Raw genomic sequence first — 24,821 nt, 5'->3', positions numbered from 1 at the left:
CATAAGTGGGTGACCAGAAATGGAAGTCTCATCAGAGGAGGCTCACACTGTGGCCTCTTTCATGCTGAAAAAGAATGTGACAGATCAAGAGAATCTCAGACGTTAGTGCTGGCAAAGACCGGTTAGATTCTAGTCCATCTGTTCTACTGATAATTTCACTCGATAACTGTCCTGTCCTTTTCCTCTGAAGCATCTGGTACTGGCCACTGTTTGAAGACAGGATACTGGATTAGATGGACCATTGATCTGACCCAGTATGGCCATTTTTACATTCTTCTGCAAGATTTCTCCTTAAAGGTCTCTTTTCAAAGGTTTGGTCCAGTCCCAAACGATAGGGCTTCCAGAGTTCCTCAAGGAATCATTCCACAGTCCATCACATTTCATTCCCAGGGAACTCTCCATGAGTTTTACCCTAAAGTTCTCATCTCTTCATTCATCCCATTCCTGCTAGCTACTGTCCCCTCACGCTACTTCCATCAACACCACTAACCCCTGAACAAGATGGTTGGTTTGCACATGGAAAACCCCTTCACTCCCAGGCTGTGAGAGAGACCCCCAGGAGAACCACCAGTTCCTGTCTCCCCATTCCTGCCTCTTTCATCATCCCCCCTCCTCCCATCACCACTCAGGCACCATCCTTCCCTCCCCCAGGCACTCCTCCGTCAGCCCTTGCCACCTCATCCGCCCCACTCTCCTCCCTGCCTTCTTCCATCATTCCTTAGCCCCAATTCCCTCATCCCCCTCCCCATCTGCACCCTATTCTCTTCCCTCACTCAGCCCCTTCCTCGCTCCCCTCCCTGCCCCATCAACCCCCTATTATACTCCTGAGCCCCTCCCCTCCTGAGTTCCATCCCCTCAGCCCCCATTCCCCTCCTGAGCCCCCTCCCCTCAGCCCCCCATTCACCTCCCAGCCCCCTATTCTACTCATCCCCTCCCCTCAGCCCCCATTCCCCTCCTGAGCCCCCTCCCCTCAGCCCCCCATTCACCTCCCAGCCCCCTATTCTACTCATCCCCTCCCCTCAGCCCCCATTCCCCTCCTGAGCCCCCTCCCTTCAGCTCCCCATTCACCTCCCAGCCCCCTATTCTACTCCCCATCCCCCTCCCTTCATCCCCTCCCCTCAGCCCCCATTCCCCTCCTGAGCCCCCTCCCCTCAGCTCCCCATTCACCTCCCACCCCCCTATTCTACTCATCCCCCTCCCCTCAGCCCCCATTCCCCTCCTGAGTTCCATCCCCTCAGCCCCCATTCCCCTCCTGAGCCCCCTCCCCTCAGCCCCCCATTCACCTCCCAGCCCCCTATTCTACTCATCCCCTCCCCTCAGCCCCCATTCCCCTCCTGAGCCCCCTCCCCTCAGCCCCCCATTCACCTCCCCTCAGTCCCCTATTCTACTCCCCATCCCCCTCCCTTCGTTCCCCTCCCGTGCCCCTCCCCCATCAGCCTATTCTCCTCGTCCCCGCCCCCCTCCTGAGGCCCCCATTCCCTTCAGCCCCACCAACCCCCTCCCCTTCGCCGCAGTGGCGCTGGCACTGCGCATGCGTGGCCGCGGCGGCGGCTCCCAACCGGGGGGAGGGGGAGGCCGCTCGCACCGCCAGCGCGCGCCACCTAGGAGAGCGGGCACAGCTCGCCCCCTTTGCCCCCGCCCACGGCCGCTCGAACGCTTCGCTCTCCTACCTCATTGGCTGAGGCTGGCTGGAAGGCGTTAGCGCGAGTCCCCTTCCTTAACTCCCATTGGCTGAGCGCGCGAGTCCTGAGGCTGTGAGGGGGGGCGGAAGGGAGAGCCCTGAGATACTTTCCCATTGGTTGCCGCGCCGAAAGGAGTGGGCGGGGTTACATCGGGAGCGTCTCAACGCGTTGGCCGAGGCATGCGTCAGGTTTCTTCCCATTGGATGAACGTGCTTGGGGCTCCACCCTCCTTGGCTCCACCCTCCTTGCCCTGATTGGCTGTGCAACTCAGAAGCGCGGGGGAAGGCGTGGCTGCGCCGATGGGGGAGGGGGCGGTCGGGCGGTTGAGCGCGAGCCCCGCTAGGTCCCGCCCATTGACCGAGGCAGCCGCGAAGCGCGCGCGGTGGAGTTGGAGCGAGAGCGCGCGAGCTGCTGCCTGCCGCGGGGGCGCGCGCAAGGGGGAGCTCGAGCGTCTCCCTCCCACACAGCGGCGGCGGCGGCAGCGGCGGTTCCTTTGTCCCCCCCAGAAGGAGACCCCGGGCCGCCCGCTCGCTCGCTCCCCCCCCGGCGGGGATGGACCCCGCGAGCGGCTCCTCCAGGGACGGGCACGGTAAGTCCGGGAGGCCGGGCACGCCGCGTGGGGGGGGCCCGGCCGGCTCCCCCATTGAATGAAATGGCGGGGAGGAGCGAGGTGCTGAGGGGGCTACGGCGGCCCGGGCGGGTCAAGAGGCCTCCGTGATTTCCCTTTGCGAGAGCCCGGCCAGCCCATTGTGTGGGACGGGAGCAATTAATAACACCCCTCCCCCACACTACCCTCCCCACATCAGCATCCTCCCGTCCCCGGGGCCCTGCCCCCCTTAACCCCCATTGACCCCCGGGGCCCTGCCCCCATCAACCCCTGCACCCCCACTGACACCCCCATCAACCCCCACTGACACCCCCATCCCCGGGGCCCTGCCCCCATCAACCCCTGCACCCCCATTGACACCCCCATTAACCCCCACTGACACCCATCTCTGGGGCCCTGCCCCCCTTAACCCCCGCACCCCCACTGACACCCCCATTAACCCCCGGGGCCCTGCCCCCCTTAACCCCCGCACCTCCATTGACACCCCTGTCCCTGGGGCCCTGCCCCCATCAACCCCCGCATCCCTGGTACACTTTTCCCTTACCAGCACCCCTGTCCCTGGGGCACTGCCCCCCCCCCAGCATCCTCCCTTCCTCCATCCCTGGGGCCCTGCCCCCATTAACTCCTGCACCTCCATTGACACCCCCATCCCTGGGGCCCTGCCCCCCTTAACCCCCGCACCCCCACTGACACCCCCATTGACCCCCACTGACACCCCCATCCCCGGGGCCCTGCCCCCCTTAACCCCCACTGACACCCCCATTGACCCCCGGGGCCCTGCCCCCATCAACCCCCGCACCCCCACTGACACCCATCTCTGGGGCCCTGCCCCCCTTAACCCCCGCACCCCCACTGACACCCCCATTAACCCCCGGGGCCCTGCCCCCCTTAACCCCCGCACCCCCACTGACACCCCCATTAACCCCCGGGGCCCTGCCCCCCTTAACCCCCGCACCTCCATTGACACCCCTGTCCCTGGGGCCCTGCCCCCATCAACCTCTGCACCCCCACTGACACCCCCATCAACCCCCACTGACACCCCCATCCCCGGGGCCCTGCCCCCCTTAACCCCCACTGACACCCCCATTGACCCCCGGGGCCCTGCCCCCATCAACCCCCGCACCCCCACTGACACCCATCTCTGGGGCCCTGCCCCCCTTAACCCCCGCACCCCCACTGACACCCCCATTAACCCCCGGGGCCCTGCCCCCCTTAACCCCCGCACCTCCATTGACACCCCTGTCCCTGGGGCCCTGCCCCCATCAACCCCCGCATCCCTGGTACACTTTTCCCTTACCAGCACCCCTGTCCCTGGGGCACTGCCCCCCCCCCAGCATCCTCCCTTCCTCCATCCCTGGGGCCCTGCCCCCATTAACTCCTGCACCTCCATTGACACCCCCATCCCCGGGGCCCTGCCCCCTGCTAGCATCCTCCCTTCCCCCGACCCAGGACCCTGCCCCCCGCTAGCATCCTCCCTTCCCCCGACCCATGGCCCTGCCCCCCGCTAGCATCCTTCTGTCCCCGGGGCCCTGCCCCCATTAACCCCCGCACCTGCATCCCTGGTACACTTTCCCCTTCCTTCCTTTACCAGCACCCCTATTCCTGGGGCCCTGCCCCCCGCTAGCATCCTCCCTTCCCCCATCACTGGGGCACTGCCCCCATTAACCCCCCATTCCTTGCTACATTCCCCTCATCAGCATCTCTCATCCCTGAGGCACTGCCCTCCATTAGCATCCTCCCTTCCCCCATCCATTGCCTCTCACCCCATTGACACCCCATATCTGGTACACTTCCCTCTTCCCGCCCCCCTTTACCATCCTTTCTTCCCCTATCAGTAGCCCCACCCCTGGGGCACTGCCCCACTCATATCGTCCCTCCCCCCATGAGCACCACCATCCCTGGGCCACTACCCCCTAGTAGCACTGGTCTGCCCCCTTTTCCCCCATCCCCAGGGCACTGCCCCCATTAGCACCTGCATACCTGGTACATTCCCCCTCGTTATTTCTCCCCCATTAGCATCCCCATCCTCGGTGCACTGCACCCTGCTAGCATCTCTTCTCTCCCTGTTCTCTCTGGGGCACTGCCTCCATTAGAATTTCTGTTCATTCTGGGGTTCTGCCCCTCCATCAGCATTGGCCCCTCCTCAAGCATACTGTCCATTAGCATGGACCCCTCCTGCCACCCCCATGCATTAACAACCTTCTCCATCCTCCCCCCCAATACTGCCTCACCCAGGGGCTGTGCCCCCTCCTCCAATCAGCCTCTTTCCTGCATCCTTTCTTCTAGTGATACTGTGCCTCCATCTCATTAGCATCCCCCTCCACCCAGGAATACTGTCCTTTCCATGCTCCTCAGTATTTTTAGGCTGGGTGCTTCCCCACCATCAGTGTCTGTTACCCCATCCACTCTACCTCAAGGTTACTGTCCCCCCTAAGTATCTCCTACCCTGTGTGAACCAGTTTCTCCCATCAGCATCTCCCCCTCCCCTTGGGGTACTGCCTCTATTTTAGCATCCTTCCTCCTGCCAGGGGACATGCCTCCATCAACCCTTTCCTCACCTCATTCTAGGGATCCCGTCCTCACTACCATCATCTGCCCAGCCCCGAGGAACTGCTTTTCCCCATCTCTTCCCTCTAGCTGGCCAGCTTGCTGTTCTGCCCTCAAGAGCTGTTTCTCCACCCCCTTCACCTTCATGTGATGTGCGGGGCTTGGCCTTCGAACCCTCAGGCCTACAACCTCCAGGCTGGACCGCCTACACATGTGCAGGCTTTCCATTCATGTATATATTGTGGGGAGGGTTCAGATTTGCCAGCTCTCCCCTAGCTGTATCCCATTGTCATGCTCCCCCTTCCTGGAGAGACACTCCTGTTCTCCTATGTTGGGGGAGGAGGTTGAAAGGTGCACCGTTAGCAGCAGCAGCTGCACCAAAAAGGCCCATAACCACAGGCAACTCCACGGGCAAAGCCCATTGTCAGATGTGTTGGGGGAAGGGGTGAAAAAGAATTGCCCCAGTTCCACTCAGCTCATTTACATGAATTTGAGGGTGGGAGCGATTTAAAGAGGATCTGTTCACAAAGCCAATTCATAACCACCCCCTCTGCCCACAGCCTTCTCCTCCCCTCCACCCCCGTGGTTTTCTAATACACACAAAGCACATTTAAATATGAATGGTTTCAGTATGTAGCACAACTTCCAATTGGAAATAAAGGCAATATTTACTGATGGCCCCAATATTCTAATGGTGGGTTTTAACTGTTCTCCTTTATCTCCTGTTTTGGGGGCAAATTTGTATTACCTTTGTTGATCACACACCAGTTAACAATGTAGTCTATTGTTTTAAGGCAGAGGCCCTTTGTTATATTTTGTAACATGTAGCAGGTTTTTAATAACTGTCAAATATATTGGCGAACACACTTATTTTTGTGGTGTGTGTTTCTAGTGATCATTCAAATAAGTCTTTTAATGCAGGTTTTGAATGTTGAATTTATCTTAAAAAAATGTAGGGCATTTTGTGATGTGTATGAACTTGACACAAATATTAGCCTGTGTTGAAGTCTGAGACATTTAACTATATATTAAATATCTAGTTCTAAATGTTAGATGTTTTTACAAATGTTTTCTCCCTCATTCCCATCTTTGAGCGAGAAATTACCCTAAGTATCTGAATTTCTCTTCTGCATAATTGTTTTGATGTCCAGATATTAGGTGCCCTATCTTTATTTTAAAATACAACCCAATTTTCTGCATGTCTCCTTCAGAGACGGAGGAGAGTGACAGAGATTTGACATTTGCTGGGAGGATTTCTTCAGGTTTTTCACTTCCTTTGTGATTGGTAGACTGGATGTATATCTTCATAAGTTTTGCATTAATCTTTCTTTGGTCCCCCAGTGTAATGACGGATAAATGGTATGTAGCGTGTTCAGATCGCTGTGACTGTGCTATGCTAATCTTCTTGCCATTAAAATATGAAAGGGGATAGGCAAGTTAACTGAGAGAATCTGTTAATTTTCTGTGTTAAAATAATTTATATTTTCCTTTTTCAAAGATCAGAATTTAAAGAGAAGCAGAAGTGGGGATATAATTAAAGGATTTGTGCAGCTGTTTTTTAAAATTCATGAGTTGCATTAAGATCATATCAAAACGAGTGGCTTTTAAGTGTCTTGTAGCATATTTGATTACCTTTCTACACAGGTTGGGTTTTCAGCATAGTGGAACATGCCTATCACAGCAGACAATTTAAGGAGGTCATCTCCAAGTGAGACTTCTGTGGCATATTTCCTTATTCTTTACAGCTGGTATTTTCAAAGCAGTTGAGGGGATTTGGGTACCTGACTCCTTTGTATCCCATCCTTTGTGTAATTCAGGGATGAACATCAAGAAGAGAAAATGTGCCTTAATTTTATTTTTAATGCCTGAATGGTTTTCAAAGGTTTTAAACCTTCCCATGACTTTTATTCCTGTGTAATGAGAATTCTGCTATCATTTTCTCTGTCAAAGAAAACTCAAAAATAAAGCTGATACACCACAAATTATAAAAGATACTTTAGCAAATAACTTAAAATTGCAAATGCTTAGTTTAACAACTAAAACAGTAACATTTTTGAAGCAAGTTTTCTTTCAGACTAGAGAATTAAAAACATAAGAATGGCAGTACTGGGTCAGAACAATGGTCCATCTAGCCAGTATCTTGTCTCTGACCGTGACCAGTGCCAGATGCTTCAGAGGGAATGAACAGAACAGGGCAATTTTGAGTGATCCATCCCCTGTCACCCAGTCCCAGCTTCTGGAGTTGGAAATTTAGGGACGTGGGGTTGCATTTCTGACCATCTTGACTAATAGCCATTGGTGGACCTCTCCTCCATGAATGTAGCTAATTCTCTTTTGAAGCCAGTTATACTTTTGGTATGCACAACATCCTATGGCAACAAGTTCCACGGGTAGACTAGTATCAGGGGGTAGCCGTGTTAGTCTGTATCTACAAAAACAACAAGGAGTCTGGTGGCACCTTAAAGACTAACAGATTTATTAGGGCATAAGCTTTCGTGAGTAAAAACCTCACTTCTTCGGATGCATCCGAAGAAGTGAGGTTTTTACTCACGAAAGCTTATGCCCTAATAAATCTGTTAGTCTTTAAGGTGCCACCAGACTCCTTGTTGTTTTCACGGGTAGACTGTGCATTTTGTGAAGAAGTACCTCCTATTTATTTTTAAACCTGCTGGCTATTAATTTAATCGGTTAACTCCTAGTTCTTGTGTTATATGAAGAGGTAGTCACTTTCTCCATACCAGTCATGATTTTACAGACCTCTATCATATCTCCCCTCTTAGTTGTCTCTTTTCTAAGATGAACAGTCCCAGTCTGTTTTAATCTTTCCTTGTATGGAAGCTGTTCCATACCTTAATAATTGTGTTGCCCTCCTTTCCACTTTTTCCAGTTCTAATGTATCGTTTGAGATGGGATGACCAGAACTGCACATAGTATTCAAGGTCTAGACGTACCATGGATTTATATAGAGGCATTATGATATTTTCTGTTTTATTATCTATCCCTTGCCCACTGATTCCTAATGTTCAATTAGCCTTTTTAACTGCTGCTGCACATTGAGTGGATGTTTTCAGAGGACTATCCACAGTGACTCTAAGATCTTTGTTGAGTGGTAACAGCTCATTTAGACCCCATCATTTTATATGTATAGTTGGGATTATATTTTCCAATGTGCATTACTTTGCATTGATCAGCATTTGAATTTCATCTGCCATATTGTTGCCCAGTCACCAAGTTTTGAGAGATCCTTTTGTATCTCTCAGTTAAATCCAAAGATGATTACAATCTTTTCTAATTTTGTATTGTCTGAAAATTTTGCCATCTCATTGTTTACCCCTTTTCTCTATCGTTCATGGACATGAACAGCATAAGTCCCAGGACAGATCCTTGGAAGACCCCGCTATTTACTTTTCTCCATTGTGGAGATTGATCATTTATTCCTACCCTTTGTTTCCTATCTTTTAAACAGTTACTGGTCCATCAGAGGATCAGTGAATTACAATAGTACCTTCTGGCCTTATAATATGTGAATCTAAAAATGCACCAGAATGCTTTGGAAATAGGAAAAGCATTACAAATGAATTAAATATAATGTTTTCTGTGATCAAGAGGGAAGTAATGGTTCTCTAAGGTGGTACTATATTAATTTTCATTTCGATTGAAATTATGGCTATGAAATAAATAAGATGTTTTTGGGTGGAGAGAAGTCTGAGATCCCTGCTGCTTTAACAAACACATTCACACAAAGATCACTAGTTTTGATTCTTGAGGCAGTGAATATTTTATAATATTACTTTAGCACTCGGGGTTTTGGTCTAGATCAGGGCTCGGCTGTGCTAGGCGGAGTACAAATACAGAATTGTCCATCAGCCCTGCCCGCCGGAAAAGATGACTATTCTGAAGGGTTCGGGGAGTTGGAGACAGTCACCTATGTACATTTTAAATATATGGAGCTTTTGTAATATTTCAATAAATGTTGAATTTATTCAGCTGCACCTCATTATGTTAGAATAGCACCTGGGACCTCCAATCAGGGTCAGAACAAACCATTGGGTCACCCTGAACAAATATTTAACATTGTTCTTACAAAGTGTACTTTACAAACACGCAACAAAAAGACAGTCCCTGCCAGTATCTGTTTGTAGTGGATTGGAGCTGGAGAACATAGAAACCAGAGCAGTGAGGATGATCCATGCATAAGGGGCAGCATAGAAGAAAGCAAAGAGGTGTTTGTGGGAGGAGTGAAAAAGTGGCAATTGAGGCTGGCATCTGTGTAAGGTGTGGGTTGTGATGAGATAAGAGTGGATAAGTAGGGAGGGGCAGAGTTGTAATGGGCCTTGGAGGTTAGATATCTTCACTAATAGCTGGTGCTTTTCATCAGTAGATCTCAAAGTGCTTTACAAAGGAGTTCAGTATAATTGTCCCCATTTCACAGATTGTGAAACGGACGCATACATAACTTGTTCAAGGTCACCCAGCAGGACATTGGCAAGCCAGGACTAGAACTCGGGTCTCCTTGAGTCCGACTTCAAGTCCAGTGCTCCATCCACTAGCCACACAGCTGCCTAAGATCCCCCATTAGGGTTTATCTCAGCCAGCTAACACAGGTTAAAACGATAACTGCCCTGTCAATGCTAGGATTACAACATGGGTTTAAAAATGCACTTTTTCTCCTCGTACAGATGCAGCCAAAGAGGGGAGTGATGTGGTCAGTGTTTTGTATGGAATGACTGTTTATTTGTATTGTGGAGGTGCCTCGCAGCCCCATTGAGCTAGGTGCTGTACAGATATAAACAAAAACGTAATCTTGGCCCCAAAGAGCTCAGTATCTGAATATAAAACAGATACAGACAGATGGGGGAGGACAAGGAAACAGTGTTCTATTTTCAACCCCAGAATGCAAAAGGGTAAATAAGTGACAAATTTAACGATACCTAGAACTGGTCATTTCCCTTAGAAGAATTTTTTTCTGTATTTTAATGGAAAGGCAAATAAGTTAAAATCCATTAAGTGCAGTAATTGTTAGTTTCCCATTTAGAGAGACATAGCACAAATTGTATTAACATTTTGTAGCACACTTAAGTGTCTGGCTCTCCACCAGCAAAACTTGTTTTAGTGAAATGCAGCAGTTCTTATAGCATTAGAAAGTCTGAAAGGAGGTGAGCCAGTCATTTTACATCTTGACAAAGCAGATCTGTTTATTGGATAAACATGAGTTTTAGACAGAATAGTAATGACCAGTTTTCTTCTACAGCACTGAATTAAAAACTGGTAATCCTGAGACCTCAATCCCTCCTCCATCACCACATGGGCTCTGGGCTGTGAGATATCAGAGACCTCAATGTCCACAGGTAAGTTCTGGGCTACTGACTTGTTCATCTCTGGTTCAGTATTGATATTTTACATGCTACAGACGTGAGTTTTAATTGTGGTTTATTGAAATATCACTTAGCTGACATTAGAAAGCAGAGTATCTTTCAATTTCAGTCACATTAGAAATATGTTTGAGGAGCATATAAAGCAGGGGAGAGAGAATTTTAGTGTTGCTGCATTTTCAGATCTGTAGTGAACTGAACTGGGCGTCCTGTTAGAAAAATGGGGCTGTAGTGTCATTTCAGGTCTTTCGGATTCCTTTGCTGGTTCTAAGAGCAGACTTTCTTTTTAGCTAGAGCACTTAAATTACATTCGTATTCCTTGAAGTACGGTATCATCATTTCATTGCGGTGCATTTGCTCAAAGCAATATTTTGTCCTTGAAAGCATTTGAAATCCTAGTATGGTGCAACTGGCAGATCACATTATCTGTTGACAGCAAGAGAATGAAATACATAACTTACAACTGTGCCAATAAAGAATATGTCCCTTCATAAATTTCATTGACCATTTGTAAGCTGCAGGTTTGTAGGGTCAGCCATTGCAAGCTATGAATCTCCTGCAGTGAATTGGGGCTCAGTCTTTTGTAGGTAATTGGGTAGTGTCCTCCTTTTTTGTCAAAATAAGATATTTAAATTGTTCTTTGTTTTCCATTAGCTGTTTGGAGGGGAGAAGTTGTGTGGGTTTGTTTTGGGGTTTTTTTGTGCTTCCTTTTTTTTAAGGAAAGGGAAGAGGAAAATTGGTAAGATTTCTGAGGACTGGAGAGAGACCTGAGTGGAAAGACAATAGTCTAGATACAAATGCCAAAAACCCATCTACAGCTGAACAAATACTATGATAAATGATGGACTTTGACTTTCTGGCTTTCATTTGGAATGTTTATCACTGGACACTAGTCATTTTAAAGATGTAACTTTTAAACAAATAGGTCTCACTGTAGTCAGTTGGCTGCTCCGTGCAGCACGAGAGAGATACAGCTATCAACGTTGTTCAACTTCTTAATTCCACATGACAGTGAAAATAGGTGCAGCTGACCAATGCAGTTTCTGCTTCCAAGGACTTAGCCACTTAGGTGTGTTTACATGTACACAAGAGAAATAAACTAAATCCAGAACTTAAAATATCCAAAGGTTTAAGTAACATTGTAGGTAGGCTTTTTAATAGTGCTTTGCTTTTGTTCTGAATGGGAATATTCTAAACACTGGAATAAATTGCCTAGGGAGGTTGTGGAATCTCCATCTCTGGAGATACTTAGGAGTAGGTTAGATAAATGTTTATCAGGGATGGTCTAGACAGTATTTGGTCCTGCCATTAGGGCAGGGGACTGGACTTGATGACCTCTCGAGGTCCCTTCCAGTCCTAGAATCTATGAATAAGCCTTAAGAATCCTAAGGTTTAAACACTAATGTTGCATGCCTTTGCATTGCTTGATAACTGTTCTGTGGGCAGGATCCTAATGAAAGGCATCTTTAGAGTGGAAAAGAATCCATAATGTACTAAAATGTGCATTCTTCTAATGGAGCAAACCAGTTGCACAGAAGAAAAATCTTACCAGGAAGAAAATCTAGTCGGTGGCTGGCTAGCCATCAGGAACAGAACTGAAACCCAAGCTTCTTGAATATGGGAGAGGGCTAAACACAGTGGCACTGTGTAGCGAGTTTATCAGTACCGTTGGTAAATTTGCTCCCAGTGACAGCTGTGACTAAATATCTGTTTCTTTTAAATTCTGACTTATTTGTGCTCAGGTCTGACTGTTTGAAGTGGAAACCTCCACTATGTCCAGGATTGGAAGGATTAGATTTTTATTGGCAAATGTTGGTAAACGTCAATTTCACTGTATATACATAAACCACCAAAAAAAAGTCTATTGATCATCAAAATGTACAGAGATTAAGAAAAGGACTGCTTGAGAACTTATTAGAGTTTGGTTGAAGAATATTTACTTTGTGTATTTTACATGTAATGTTGATAATTTGTGTTTTAACAGTTATGAAGCTTTAACTTTTTTAATCTCAGCATCTGCTATCATTAAATTATTGTCTGGCCCCCCTCATAATTTCCCACAACTCTGAAAATCTAAATAGATAAAAATTGGGAAAAAATGCTTAAATTTTCACAGTTGCATTAAATTAGAGGTTTTAAGTCAATAAAATTGGGAAAGAATGCTTAAAATAAATTATAAATTGATATTATCAATCTTTAAATGATTTAAAAAAAATCAAATTTTGCCAAGCCTCATTATATCAAACTAAAATCTGGACTCCACTTGCCTTCCCATTTTCTTTTCTACATTTCCTTAACATATTTGTATCAAAACCATGCATTGCTCCTTTATAGTCTTGTCTGCATTTAATTCTGTGGAGTAATCAAAATCAATTTGTGACCTCATAATCACTTTTGGTGATGTAATAGATACAGGCTTATGACTTCACAGCAGGATCAACAGAAGGTGAGGGTGAAAGGATGCAGGCAGACTTCCTTTGTGCCTTTTAATAAGTGCTACGCACGTCTTTGATTAAAAACGTTGTTATATCCATTCCCTCTTCTTGTGATCAAGAATTATTAATCCCAGAGACTAGTTACTGTGCAACTTTCTTCCCTGCCACCTCCTTGCATTGTCTATTTGTCTCTGGCTCTCTACAAATTCTTCCACTGAGCTGCATTTAGTTGAGGTCTAAGCTTTCAATGAATTTCATTGCTAATGCAAACTTGCCCCAGATTTCTAACCTCAGAGGTCCCAAAGGAATGCTGGAGGCAAAAACCCAAACATGTCACAATGTAGTGAGTGACTGCCACTACCTCTGTAGTTGTGATTCAGGAATCTGAAACTGGACATGAGGTTTACTCAAATGCCATAAGGCCTCATGGAACAAAAGAATCTGCTCCAAATTCCTAAACCTTTGGCCTTATGCAGCGAAGCAGTGTCAACTGTTTGTTTTGCAGGAGGGATAGCTCAGTGGTTTGAGCATTGGCCTGCTAAGCCCAGGGTTGTGAGTTTAATCCTTGAGGGGGCCACTTAGGGATCTGGGGCAAAATCAGTACTTGGTCCTGCTAGTGAAGGCAGGGGGCTGGACTCTATGACCTTTTGGGATCCCTTCTAGTTCTGTGTGTTAGGTCTCTCCCTCTCTCTTTTTTAATAGAATATAATATATTAATGAAGAAGAGGTGGTGACATTGGGAATAGTAAGATGAGGGAGGGCAGAGGGTGGACAGGGGATACGGGCAAGGAATGTGGCATTCTAAAGATCCACTTTCTTCAAACCCATGTGTAAGGGTACGGACTCACCCCTGTGGCGCCTCCTGCTGGTTGTCCAGTGAATTAGCTCTCCAGCCTCTGGAGTGCCCTCTGCAGGCCGGTGATCTGCCTTGTCCTCTTCCTCAGGCTCCTGTGTCCCTCCCAGTACCCCGGTGCCCCTTGCTCTGGGTGCTGCCCCCTGGCAGTACCCACACACTAGGTCTCCCCTCCCAGGGGAACTCCCACCCACTATCCCCACCTTGCCTCAGCACTAGGCCACTGCCAGTCACCAAGTAGCCCCCACTCCCTGGGGCAGACTGCAGTATAGGCCACTCATCACTGGCAAGGGGTGTTTGGACCTGCTGCCTTGGCCTAGCCCTGGGCTGCCCTCTGCAACCCCCAGTACCCCTTAGCCTTCTCCTAGGCCACAGCCTGGGGCTTTTCAGGCTGGAGCTCCTCAGCCTTTCCCCAGCCCTGCTCCACCCAGGTACTCTGTGTTTAGCTCCCTGCAGCCAGGCCCTTCTCTCTCTGAAGGCAGAGAGATACTCTTCTGAGCTCCTGGCTCCCAGTCTTTTATATAGGGCCAGCTGAGGCCTGATTGGGGCGTGCCAGCTGTGGCTACTTCCCCAATCAGCCCAGTAGCTTTTCCCTTTGCCCCAGCCCTCTGCCAGGGCTGTTTTAAACCCCTCTGCAGGAACCGGGTAACCACCCCGCTACACCATGTTGCAGCCAATAAGAAACATTTGCTCCCTGGACACAGCACGTCTCAGGGCACAATTTGGTCCAATTTTTACAACATGCAATTGCGTCTCTTATCTAAGTGCAAGTAGAGGCTGTAATCTGCAGGAAGTTTTAATTGAGGGGAAACCACATCTCAGTGCAGATAACTAATTTGTCTAATTTATCTCAGATTACCCTTTGTTGGAGTTAGCAGCCTTGCTTGATATCTGACACCTTCATATCTTTCAGGCTTGATTACTGCAAGTAACATCTGATGTTTGGTAGTAAATCTGGTAAGGTAACAGCCCTCATGTTAAAAAAGAACCACCCGTTTAGAACAAACTTCCCTAAACTGATGAGAGACAGTTGGGGATACTTACGTTTTTACAGGTCTCTGACAAGCAGAATTTTGAATTTTAGAGATAAAATTGATATATAAAAATTAGGGCTCTCATTTAATTGCAGTTAACTCATGCAATAAATCGCAATTACTTTTCAGTTAAAATTTTTTTAATCACGATTAATCGCACAGTTAAACAATAGAATACCAATTGAAATTTATTAAATATTTTGGATGTTTTTCTACGTTTTCATAATTGTAATTGTGTTGTAATTCTAATCAGTGTATATTATTTTTTATTACAAATATTTGCACTAAAAATGATAAAAGAAATAGTATTTTTTAATTCACCTCATTCAAGTACTGTAGTGCAATCTTTGTCATGAAAGTGCAATTTACAATGTAGATTTTTTTAGTACATAGCTGCACTCAAAAACAAAACAATGTAAAACTTCAGAGCCTATAAGTCCAGTCAGTCCTACTTCTTGTTCAGCCAATCGCCAAGACAAACAAGTTTGTTTACATTTACAAGAGATAATGCTGTCCTCTTCTTATTTACAATGTCACCAGAAAGTGAGAACAGGCATTTGCCTGGCACCTCTGTAGCCAACATTGCAAGGTATTTACGTGCCAGATACGCTAAACATTTGTATGTCCCTTCATGCTTTGGCCACCATTCCAGAGGACATGCTTCCATTCTGATGACGCTCATTTGAAAAAAAATAATGTGTTAATTACATTTGTGACTGAACTCCTTGGGGGAGAATTGTATGTCCCCTGCAGTTTTACTTGCAGTCTGCCATATATTTCATGTTCTAGCAGTCTGGGATGATGACCCAGCACATGTTATTCATTTTAAGAATACTTTCACTGCAGATTTCACAAAATGCAGCGAAGGTACAGTACCAATGTGAGATTTCTAAAGATAGCTACAGCACTTGACCCAAGATTTAAGAATCTGAAGTGCCTTCCAAAATCTGAGAGGGACAAGATGTGGAGCGTGCTTTCAGAAGCCTTAAAAAAAGGAGCAACACTCCAGTGTGGAAAATACAGAACCTGAACCATCAAAAAAGAAAATCAACCTTCTGCTGGTGCCATCTGACTCAGATAATTTAAAATGAACATGTGTCGTCCTCACTGCTTTGAATTGTTATCGAGCAGAACCCATCATCAGCATGGATGCATGTCCCCTGGAAGGGTGGTTGAAGCATGAAGGGACATATGAATCTTTAGTGCATCTGGCACGTAAATATCTTACGACGCCAGCTACAACAGTGCCAGGAGAATGCCTGTTCTCACTTTCAGGTGACATTGTAAACAAGAAGCGGGCAGCATTGTCTCCTGCAAATGTAAACAAACTTGTTTGAGCGATTGGCTGAACAAGAAGTAGGACTGAGTGGACTTGCAGGCTCTACAATTTTACATTGTTTTATTTTTGAATGCAGTTTCTTGTACATAATTCTACATTTGTAAGTTCAACTTTCATGATAAAGAGATTACACTACAGTACTTGTATTAGGTGAATTGAAAAATACTATTTACTTTGTTTTACAGTGCAAATACTTGTAATCAAAAATAAATATAAAGTGAGCACTGGACACTTTGTATTCTGTAATTGAAATCAATATATTTGAAAATGTAGAAAAATACAAAAATATTTAAATAAATGGAATTCTATTGTTTAACAGTGCGATTAATTGCAATTAACTTTTTTTAATCGCTTGACAGCACTAATATATGAAGAACATAGGGTTTGTAAGACTGGATCTGACCCAAGGACCATCTAGCCCAGAATCCCATCTCTGTCAGTAGTCAGTACCACATGCTTTTGAGGAAGGTGCAAAGAACTATGCAGTAGCACATGTGAGATAATTTGCCCCCCATGCGGGTCTCATCCTGGTCTGTAACAGTTAGAGATTGGCTTAAACCCTGAAGCATAAGGTTTCATATTCCTTTCACAAATTTTGTTCTGATCACTCTGAATGTTTTTATATCCGTATACATGTCCCTCTTTTTGAAGCTTGCTAAATTCTTGAGAAACTTCCTTATTTTCTATCATGCTTACAGATAAGGGAGGGAGAGGAGGGACAGAAAATAAGAAAGGGGTTAACACTGGAACCTTATCTAGCAACATTGATTACCATCTAGTATTGAGCAATTGACAGTGTCTTACAGAGAGAGATCTAGAATAAACATTCTACTTTATCAACACTCTGATCATAAAAGACAAACACAAATCCTTGAAGAGTAGTATATTTTTCTCCCGCAGAACAAGAAGCTCAAGAATTCTCAAATATTTAAGCAATACAGCTTGCAAAGTAATTATATATATATATATATATATATATTTAAAAAAAAGACTTTGAATTGTTCTTTTCATGACTGTGTCGGAGACATTAAATTTAAAAAGCCTCCATTAACAACCCAAATATAGTATTTTAAACACTGAGGTTTGTTATTGTTGATAATATAGCAGAACAGGTTTGCATTCTGTTCTTTCAGTTCTCACTTATGGTACCTTTTTGTGCTCTCAGCTGCAATATGTGTCAGAGCATGAAATCCAGAAATGGATTTGGTTTCCCATGTGGCAGTCGGTTGTAAACATTTACGTGCTCCAGTGTAGATTGACAGTTCTAAGAGAGCTGATTCTGGCGGGGAATTGTGTACATCTTTTCCCCAGACTCCTTGCTCAGAAAAGCTCTATAACTTGAGAAATGATAACACTGCATCCTTGTGGTTTTTATTTTTAAATCAGAAGTTTAATTTATATTGCCTGCCTCACAGGCAAGTGAAGCTTTTCTTGCGTAATCTGTTAGACTTTAATCTGGTCTGGGCAGTGACTATCTAGGCATTTTCTATCCTGTGGAAACTTCAGTATGGCCACGTTGATAAGTGAGACTGCAGGGATGCTACAGGTTTTGCCTCCATAACTCATTCTGACATGGCTGGGAGCAAAGAAGCATGAGCAAAACTGAATACAATAAACGTTTTCTTCCCCATGGCTTATGTTAACTGGGGATTGTGTTCTCTTTAACCATCGGGAATCTTTAAAAATATTTATAGTCAAACCTTTCCCCATACTTGAAATGAAAGTGATTTTCAGTTGTAGAAATTGTAGGGTTGCTATCTGGACTCTTCTGATGGAAATATGCAGATGTGTGACTTGGAATTTTTATTCCAAACTGTACTTTGGAGCTACTGTTTCCATTGAATTTAACAGAATTTAACATACAAATGCAATAGTGGTTGCAGTTGTTGTTAACACAGTATTTCCACCTACCTGCGTTTTTGATGTATCAAAAATACAATCTGTTATGTCAATTTTTGTTTAAGAAAGGGACTTTCTAATTTAAATGGAAAAATAAATGAAACCTGGCCACATTTATTATCAGACAGTGTATTTAATTTAGCTTATGCTGTCACAGTTGTGGACTGTGGTTTGCTACCACAGGGGTTCCATTTTGCTGCTAACGCAGTCTATACTACCCAGGTCCCATCACACAACACAATTTCCTAGGTTTGGTCACACAGGACTGGCAGACTTACCTTGAAAATGTTCCAATGGTTTGGATTTGACTCCGCATGAGTTTGTCTTATACAATTTAGGTTCTATGTCAAGTTTTCTATTTGAGGTTTTTTGGTATGTATTAGTGACTTAACCCTTAAAAAATACTGGCATTTTACAGACTATGAGCCAAGCCAATGCTTTAGGGCACATACCTTCTGCAAAGAGTTAAATGGATAGAGGAATGTTTTCTGTAAGCATATTGATCTCTTCCAAATTAACATGTTGAACTGTTATAGTTCTGACCTGGGTTCAAATTCCAGAGTTTTACTTCGAATACAAAACCTATCCAGGTGTAGGAGCAACAGAGACTGGAGACTTGTTTGCACCTGCGGAACAGCTTTCCGTGGTTAGCGATAGATTCTCCATCACTTGACATTTTTAAATCAAAACTAAGTGTTTGTAAAAGATGAGCTCCAATTCAAACAAGAATAAATTCAAGGAAGTCCTATGACCTGTGTTATACTGGAGGTCAGATTAGGTGATTGCAGTGGTTCCTTCTGGCTTTATAATCTGTGTCTACACAGAAGTTACACTAGTTTAACTTAAATTGGCTTAAAAAAAAGTTTTGTTAAACCATTGTTTACGTGGACGCAGTTATATCATTTAAAAATAGATTATATCAGCCGAATTTGCAACTATGAATGTACTAACGGATGCAAATTAAACAAATATAAGACGGATTTAAATCCGTTTGTCTCCACACAGAAAACTGCACCAGTTTAACAAAAATTGGTATAAAATCACACTTTTAGTTCAACTGGTGCAACTTTGCATGTAGCGCAGGCCTTATTGTGATAACTCTTCCTTTGCACACACATAATGCCCAGTGATATTGATGGGTGTTAAGCACATACATTGCAAGGAAAATAGACCCGTTAGTGAACTTCGTACATGCTAACGATAACTGTTTACAAGTTTTTGAAGGGTGTGAAAACAAAGGGGGGACTGGAATTATTGAGGTGGTCCTAGTGGGTGCTACTCGAGTTAATGGGATGAAATTAAAGGGGAAATTTAGTCTGAATATCATGGAAAAACTTCTTGAAAATGAGATATACAAGGCTGTGAAATCATCTCCTTGAAGAAGAGGCGGAAACTGCATCACTGTTGGGACATTAAAACTAGTCTGGATTGAGCACAGGGGAACAGTTCTGTCCTGGCTTCAGGGGGTTGGGGTTGGGGTAGGGATAGGGATAGGGGTGGGGGAGAGATTGGATTAACTGATCTTTTGTTTCTCATTCGTTTGTCTTTCTGACAAATGCAAACAAGAATAAAACTGTTAATGTACATTTTTATATTGGTATAATTTATATGGAATTTCTATTAAGCCCATAGTCTGGCTGCTTGGAACTCCATGCATCCAAGTACATGGGCAGCTTCCCACATCTGTCTTCTGAATTTGTTTCCCATGCTCATGCTCTTCTTTGGCAACATGGTCATTTCAAAGACTGCTATGTGTATTGAATAGTAGGGTGCTCACTGTAGTCAACCGCTGCTCCATGGAATAAAATAGTACTATTATTTATTTATTTACACTATTATCGTAGTGTCTACGTGTCCCAGTCATGGATATATAAATGTATACCCTTGCCCCCTCTCAACTTAATGGGGCGACACCTCTGTCTTCAAAGAGGCCAACCCTCAGTTTGCCATGTTGTAAGCCACTGACTGACTTACACTGGCAGTTCTAGCTAAAGGCGTGCTCTCTTGCACTAGGATACTACTTTGAGAAATTCCATTGAAGATGTCCACTCCAGATCCTCCAATGGCAGGAACTCCTCGCCCAGGGCCTTCTCCTGGACCCGGCCCATCACCTGGTGCAATGTTGGGCCCCAGTCCTGGACCCTCGCCTGGCTCTGCACATAGTATGATGGGACCCAGCCCTGGACCACCTTCAGCAGGACACGCTATCCCACCTCAGGGGTCTGGGGGCTATGCTCAGGACAATATGCATCAGATGCACAAGGTAACCAACTGTAACAGTGCTCTTTTGGAGTGGGGTTTTCTCTTTTCCTGGCAGAGCTTATACATTCCTCTTTTCCCCTAGTTATTAAAAATAAGTGAACATAAAATGAAACGATTAAGAGTTGCCCTAATTTTCTACAGCGTGCTATTTCCCCATAACTGGTAATATGTAGAGCAAGATATGATCCTTCCTAGGTCTTTTCTTTCATGGTGGACCAAACCTGAAAGCAGGTGAGTATAAGTTAAAGGTGATTTGTGAAGGAAATAAATAAAGGCTTCTGCCTCATTTCTGTTTCTTGACAATGGATACAGAAGGCTTGGAAAGTGGTGGGGTTTTTTAAGTTAGTTTACTTTGTTTTTGATACCTGAGGGATATAAAATATGGTTTTGCTGGAAAACGTGGGTCTCAGATGTATAGAACCCTGTAAATCTGCAGATAGTCACAGACCATGTTTGTGGATCGTGGATGGACGTGGATCCAAATTTTGTATCTAGAGTCCTGAAAATCTGCGGATATCTGCTTGATAATCCGTGGACCATGTTTGCAGATCGCATGCGGATCCAAATTTTGTATCCATGCAGGGCTCTACAGATGTGAACTGAAAACTTTCTTGTCCCTAACTGAAGGGGCAGGAGATTTGAAACTTCTATGTATACAAACTCGTACAAGAAAATTATTTTTATAGTGTTTTTGTTAATGTTCATTTCACTCAAATGCCTAATAAACTCATACAAGAATATAAAATATATTGTAAAAATGAACATAAACAAACCCTCCCCCATCCCACATTTTAAGTCTGATTAAAAATATCTTTCCGTGTTCTCAACTTTTGTGATATCAGAATTCATGAAGTTCTGTGGCCATCCATAGAGTTCCAGGGTGGAGAAGACCTCAGTTTTTAATGTAGTAAACAACTATGAAAAACATTTAAAGAAAAACAAACAAAAAACCCTCTTTTTTTCAGGCCCTCTTCATACAAAATAAGAGAGCAAAGAAAAGGTCCAACCCCTAATTTTTTACCTCCTTGAGGTCACCTTTATCACACCCAATACACCGTGTGTTTTAAAAGTTGGTACACTGTGTTAAGGCATAACCTATTTTTCAGTTGCTGTTATGTGGACTGCAAAATAACACAAATTGGACTTGGATCTCAAGGAATAAAGCATTTAGTCTCTGAGAGTTATATCTGAAGTTGTTTAATGAGATCCACGCAGCGCCGCTGTCTCATGCCACTGAGAACAAAGAATGCAAGATAACGTAATAACTGATGCCAAAGGCAAATTTTACAGCCTATGAGGAAATTTCACTAGATGCCCTCCATGCTTAATGTGGTTTTAGACTAAAATATATTTTTCCTTAAATATTTCTCGTGTGTTGATTTTCCTTCGCTTCATTGAGTGCGGTCTGTTTATATGGTATCCTGAGTGTGGCCAATAAATAGATCTTCCTTTCTGAAGATGGAGGTTGGTAGCATCTGGGTCAGCATGCTACAAATGGTGCATCATTAATGTACCTCGGACACTACTAACCTAAATACAGACTGTACCACGCAATGCAGCAGCCTACTCTCTGCTTCCATCAGTCCTTCGCCTCTAGGAATAGCTTCGCTTTTTCTTTGATAGTAGTCATTTTTACGCAGGTTTTGCGCTGTTCCCTTTTCCTTTGCAGCCAATGGATTCCATGCATGAGAAGGGAATATCTGATGACCCTCGGTACGGCCAGATGAAGGGGATGGGAATGAGGCCAGGTGGGCACACAGGAATGGGTCCTCCTCCAAGCCCAATGGATCAGCATTCTCAAGGTCTGTTTTTCTCCTGGGCTAGGGGCCTGGGAGACGTTTGCAAGCCAGTTTCTGAATAGGAGACTGGGCCCCAGTCTACAGTTCAGTTTCCTTGTTGATTACTGCTGGGGGGAGGGATAGCTCAGTGGTTTGAGCATTGGCCTGCTAAACCCAGGGTTGTGAGTTCAATCCTTGAGGGGGCCACTTGGGGATCTGGGGCAAAATCAGTACTTGGTCCTGCTAGTGAAGGCAGGGGGCTGGACTCCATGACCTTTCAAGGTCCCTTCCAGTTCTAGGAGATGGGATATCTCCATTTATTTTATTTTTTTTTAGTGGGACTTTCCTTGGGATAGTGCACTATTCTAGTAGCAAGAGCAGAGAACAATATGGATACAAACTTCTAATTGTTGTGAAAGGCCACCTGTTCCTCTCTGTATTCTTTCTTTCTACCACACTGAGGACAGTAGCTACACAAAAGGGCATCTGGTGTCCTGGCATAGCCATATTCAGCACAAAGTTCCCACAAAGGATACCCAGTCGTATCCTGTAATTTTCTCTGCTGCCACTGAAAGTGCTCCTGTGCTCCCTTTGTCATGGACATGGGCAATGGTTCAAAAGACTCTGGGGAGAGGGTGGTTTTATGATGGAGAAAATAAATCTACAAGCAGGGAACAGATGGGGGACGCAGCATGTAAGAGACCTGCAGTCCTTCGCTGCCGCCAGTATGTCTGTGAACCCTCCCTGGACAGATTCCTCTGTAAATCCTCAAACGGGATTATTATTTTTTGTTTTGTTTTAAACTTTTAGTTCCAAACAAGTTTTGGTGCAATTACTTTCACTGGGGACCCTGGCTTAAAAGCAGTTGCAACCTCCATTAAGAGTGATTAAATAGCTTTTTTTTTTTTTTTTCTGTAGCATTTTTGAAATAAGACTAGCCTTTCTGTATTATTATGCAAAGTCTACTGCATGCTGCAATATAATGACGTCTCTCTCTCTCTTTCCAGGTTACCCTTCTCCGCTCGGTGGTTCTGAGCATGCCTCAAGCCCAGTTCCAGCTAATGGTCCATCCTCTGGCTCGCAAATGTCCTCCGGTCCTGGCGGAGTCCCATTGGACGGTACTGACCCACAGGCATTAGGACAACAGAACCGGGGCCCAACCCCTTTTAACCAGAACCAGCTGCACCAATTAAGAGCTCAGATCATGGCCTATAAGATGCTTGCCAGAGGGCAGCCTTTACCTGACCATCTTCAGATGGCAGTGCAGGGAAAGAGACCAATGCCTGGAATGCAGCAGCAAATGCCGACGCTACCTCCACCCTCTGTATCTGGGACAGGGCCAGTGCAAGGAGCAGGGCCTGGGCCTGGACCAGGACCAACACCTCCAAATTACAACAGACCTCATGGTAAGCGTCAGCTTTGTTGCTTCCTTAGTGTAAATTCAAGACTCTTCCATTTCAGTACAAATGCGCCTAGACTGATCCATGGGGGTAACATAAGGAAGGAGCAAGCGTACACTTTTCATGTATCTGTTTGGTACCTTACGTTAGTTTATGGAGGGATGTTTGTTTGTATAATGTGTCTGGTCCTACGGGCACAAAGACTCCTTTGTCGTTTTCAAGGTCCTCCACCATTTTGCCCCTACCAATACCTTTGCTCTCAATCCCTTCCATTCCTCCTAGTCCCCTCTCCTAATTGCTTCATGTCTCCGTCCTTTCCCAGGGTTTTGTGTCTTCTGTCACAAATCCTTTCAAGCCAGCCTCTAAGCACCTCCCCCATATCACACCTCCCTTGTGGGAAACATTCCATCCTTTAAAAAGAACAGGAGTACTTGTGGCACCTTAGAGACTAACAAAAAGTTATTTGAGCATAAGCTACAGCCCACTTCTTCGGATGCATAGAATGGAACATATATTGAGGGGATATATATACAGAGAGCATGAAAAGGTGGGCGTTGTCTTACCAACTCTGAGAGGCCAATTAAGTAAGAGAGAGAAACTTTTGAAGTGATAATCAAGATAGCCCATCCTTTATAGCTGTGCTGGTGTCACCCACATGCAGTCATGTGTTTACGTGAGTTTCAGTCTGTCTGAATTTGGACTCTGAACTCTTCAGGGAAGGGACTTTGTCTTTTAACTGCTTGGAAATGGCAACGTATGCTGACCATGCTCTCACTAATTAACAACCTGAAGGAGCCTGGTTTTGTTCCCATTAGGTACATGCAAGGAACAAGCAGATATATTAATAAACTGCAGCGAGAGAGAGAGAGAGTCTTATTGCTGTCTTTTTTTACTCTCTTTTGTGTAGGTATAGGAGGGCCTAACATGCCGCCTCCTGGACCCTCAGGAGTTCCCCCAGGAATGCCTGGGCAGCCCCCTGGTGCACCCCCAAAGCCCTGGCCTGAAGGTGAGAATAACTAGGGTTCTTCTAAACAGTTAATTACAAGAAATTTCTCTGGCATTCCCTTCCCCAGCGCAGTGAAGGCAGCATGGGGATGTGCTACTCAGGCATGTGGAGGAAGGACATACTGAAGTGAAAACTGAGCCACAAACGCTTTTTGTGCCTCGTTTTGTTCCCCCAGCACATGAGTTGCTGCAAATCCTAGGAGACCTTGATTTTGGTTTCTGCTACAGTGTGTCCCTGCCATCTGGGGGACTGTGGAAGATATTACAGCTTTAGCTAAGCTCTTTTAAAACCCTCCACTTGGAGTTTGATCCTGCAGACAGACCAGTTCATTCCAATGCAGATTTTGAAGCCCCTGGAGGGTTTTTTTTGGCAGCCACTTGATGTCTTTGATCAGGTGGGTAGACTCCAATGGATGATCTTTCCAAAGAGCTGGCTCAGGCAGCTACGCGTGTTTGTTCTGCTTGAACTATTGTACTCTGGGGACAGCTGTACAAAGTTGTACACTTCATCTTGTAGCTAGGCGGAAGGAATTGCATTTGGTTGCAGTGAAATTTACAGCTTGCCAGATGGTTGAGTGGAGGTGGGGGGATAAACAGTAGGACTGCAT

At 45.3% G+C, this 24,821-nt stretch overlaps 1 protein-coding gene across 9 annotated transcripts in view; it reads left to right on the top strand.

Moving 5' to 3' along the window:
* The first annotated feature begins 2,137 nt into the window (after positions 1 to 2,137).
* SMARCA4 (SWI/SNF related, matrix associated, actin dependent regulator of chromatin, subfamily a, member 4) overlaps positions 2,138 to 24,821 on the top strand; it is a 60,065-nt gene continuing 37,381 nt past the window's right edge. For 5 of the 9 annotated variants that reach the window (XM_054012811.1, XM_054012816.1, XM_054012815.1 and 2 more), the window contains exons 1-6: positions 2,139 to 2,271; positions 10,088 to 10,184; positions 19,782 to 20,031; positions 21,700 to 21,832; positions 22,816 to 23,214; positions 24,116 to 24,214. In XM_054012811.1, the coding sequence (XP_053868786.1) occupies positions 19,810 to 20,031; positions 21,700 to 21,832; positions 22,816 to 23,214; positions 24,116 to 24,214 (853 nt within the window). In that variant the 5' untranslated portion in view covers positions 2,139 to 2,271; positions 10,088 to 10,184; positions 19,782 to 19,809. Of the gene's footprint in view, positions 2,272 to 10,087; positions 10,185 to 19,781; positions 20,032 to 21,699; positions 21,833 to 22,815; positions 23,215 to 24,115; positions 24,215 to 24,821 lie in introns of all 9 variants that reach the window. The other 4 variants (XM_054012812.1, XM_054012810.1, XM_054012813.1 and 1 more) reach the window with 3 other exon arrangements.

The sequence above is a fragment of the Malaclemys terrapin genome, chromosome 23 (genome assembly GCF_027887155.1).
Source record: "Malaclemys terrapin pileata isolate rMalTer1 chromosome 23, rMalTer1.hap1, whole genome shotgun sequence".
In the NCBI taxonomy this organism is placed as follows: Eukaryota; Metazoa; Chordata; order Testudines; family Emydidae; genus Malaclemys; species Malaclemys terrapin.
Note: the sequence above shows the minus strand (reverse complement) of the source record. Positions and strands in the feature narration are given on the sequence as shown.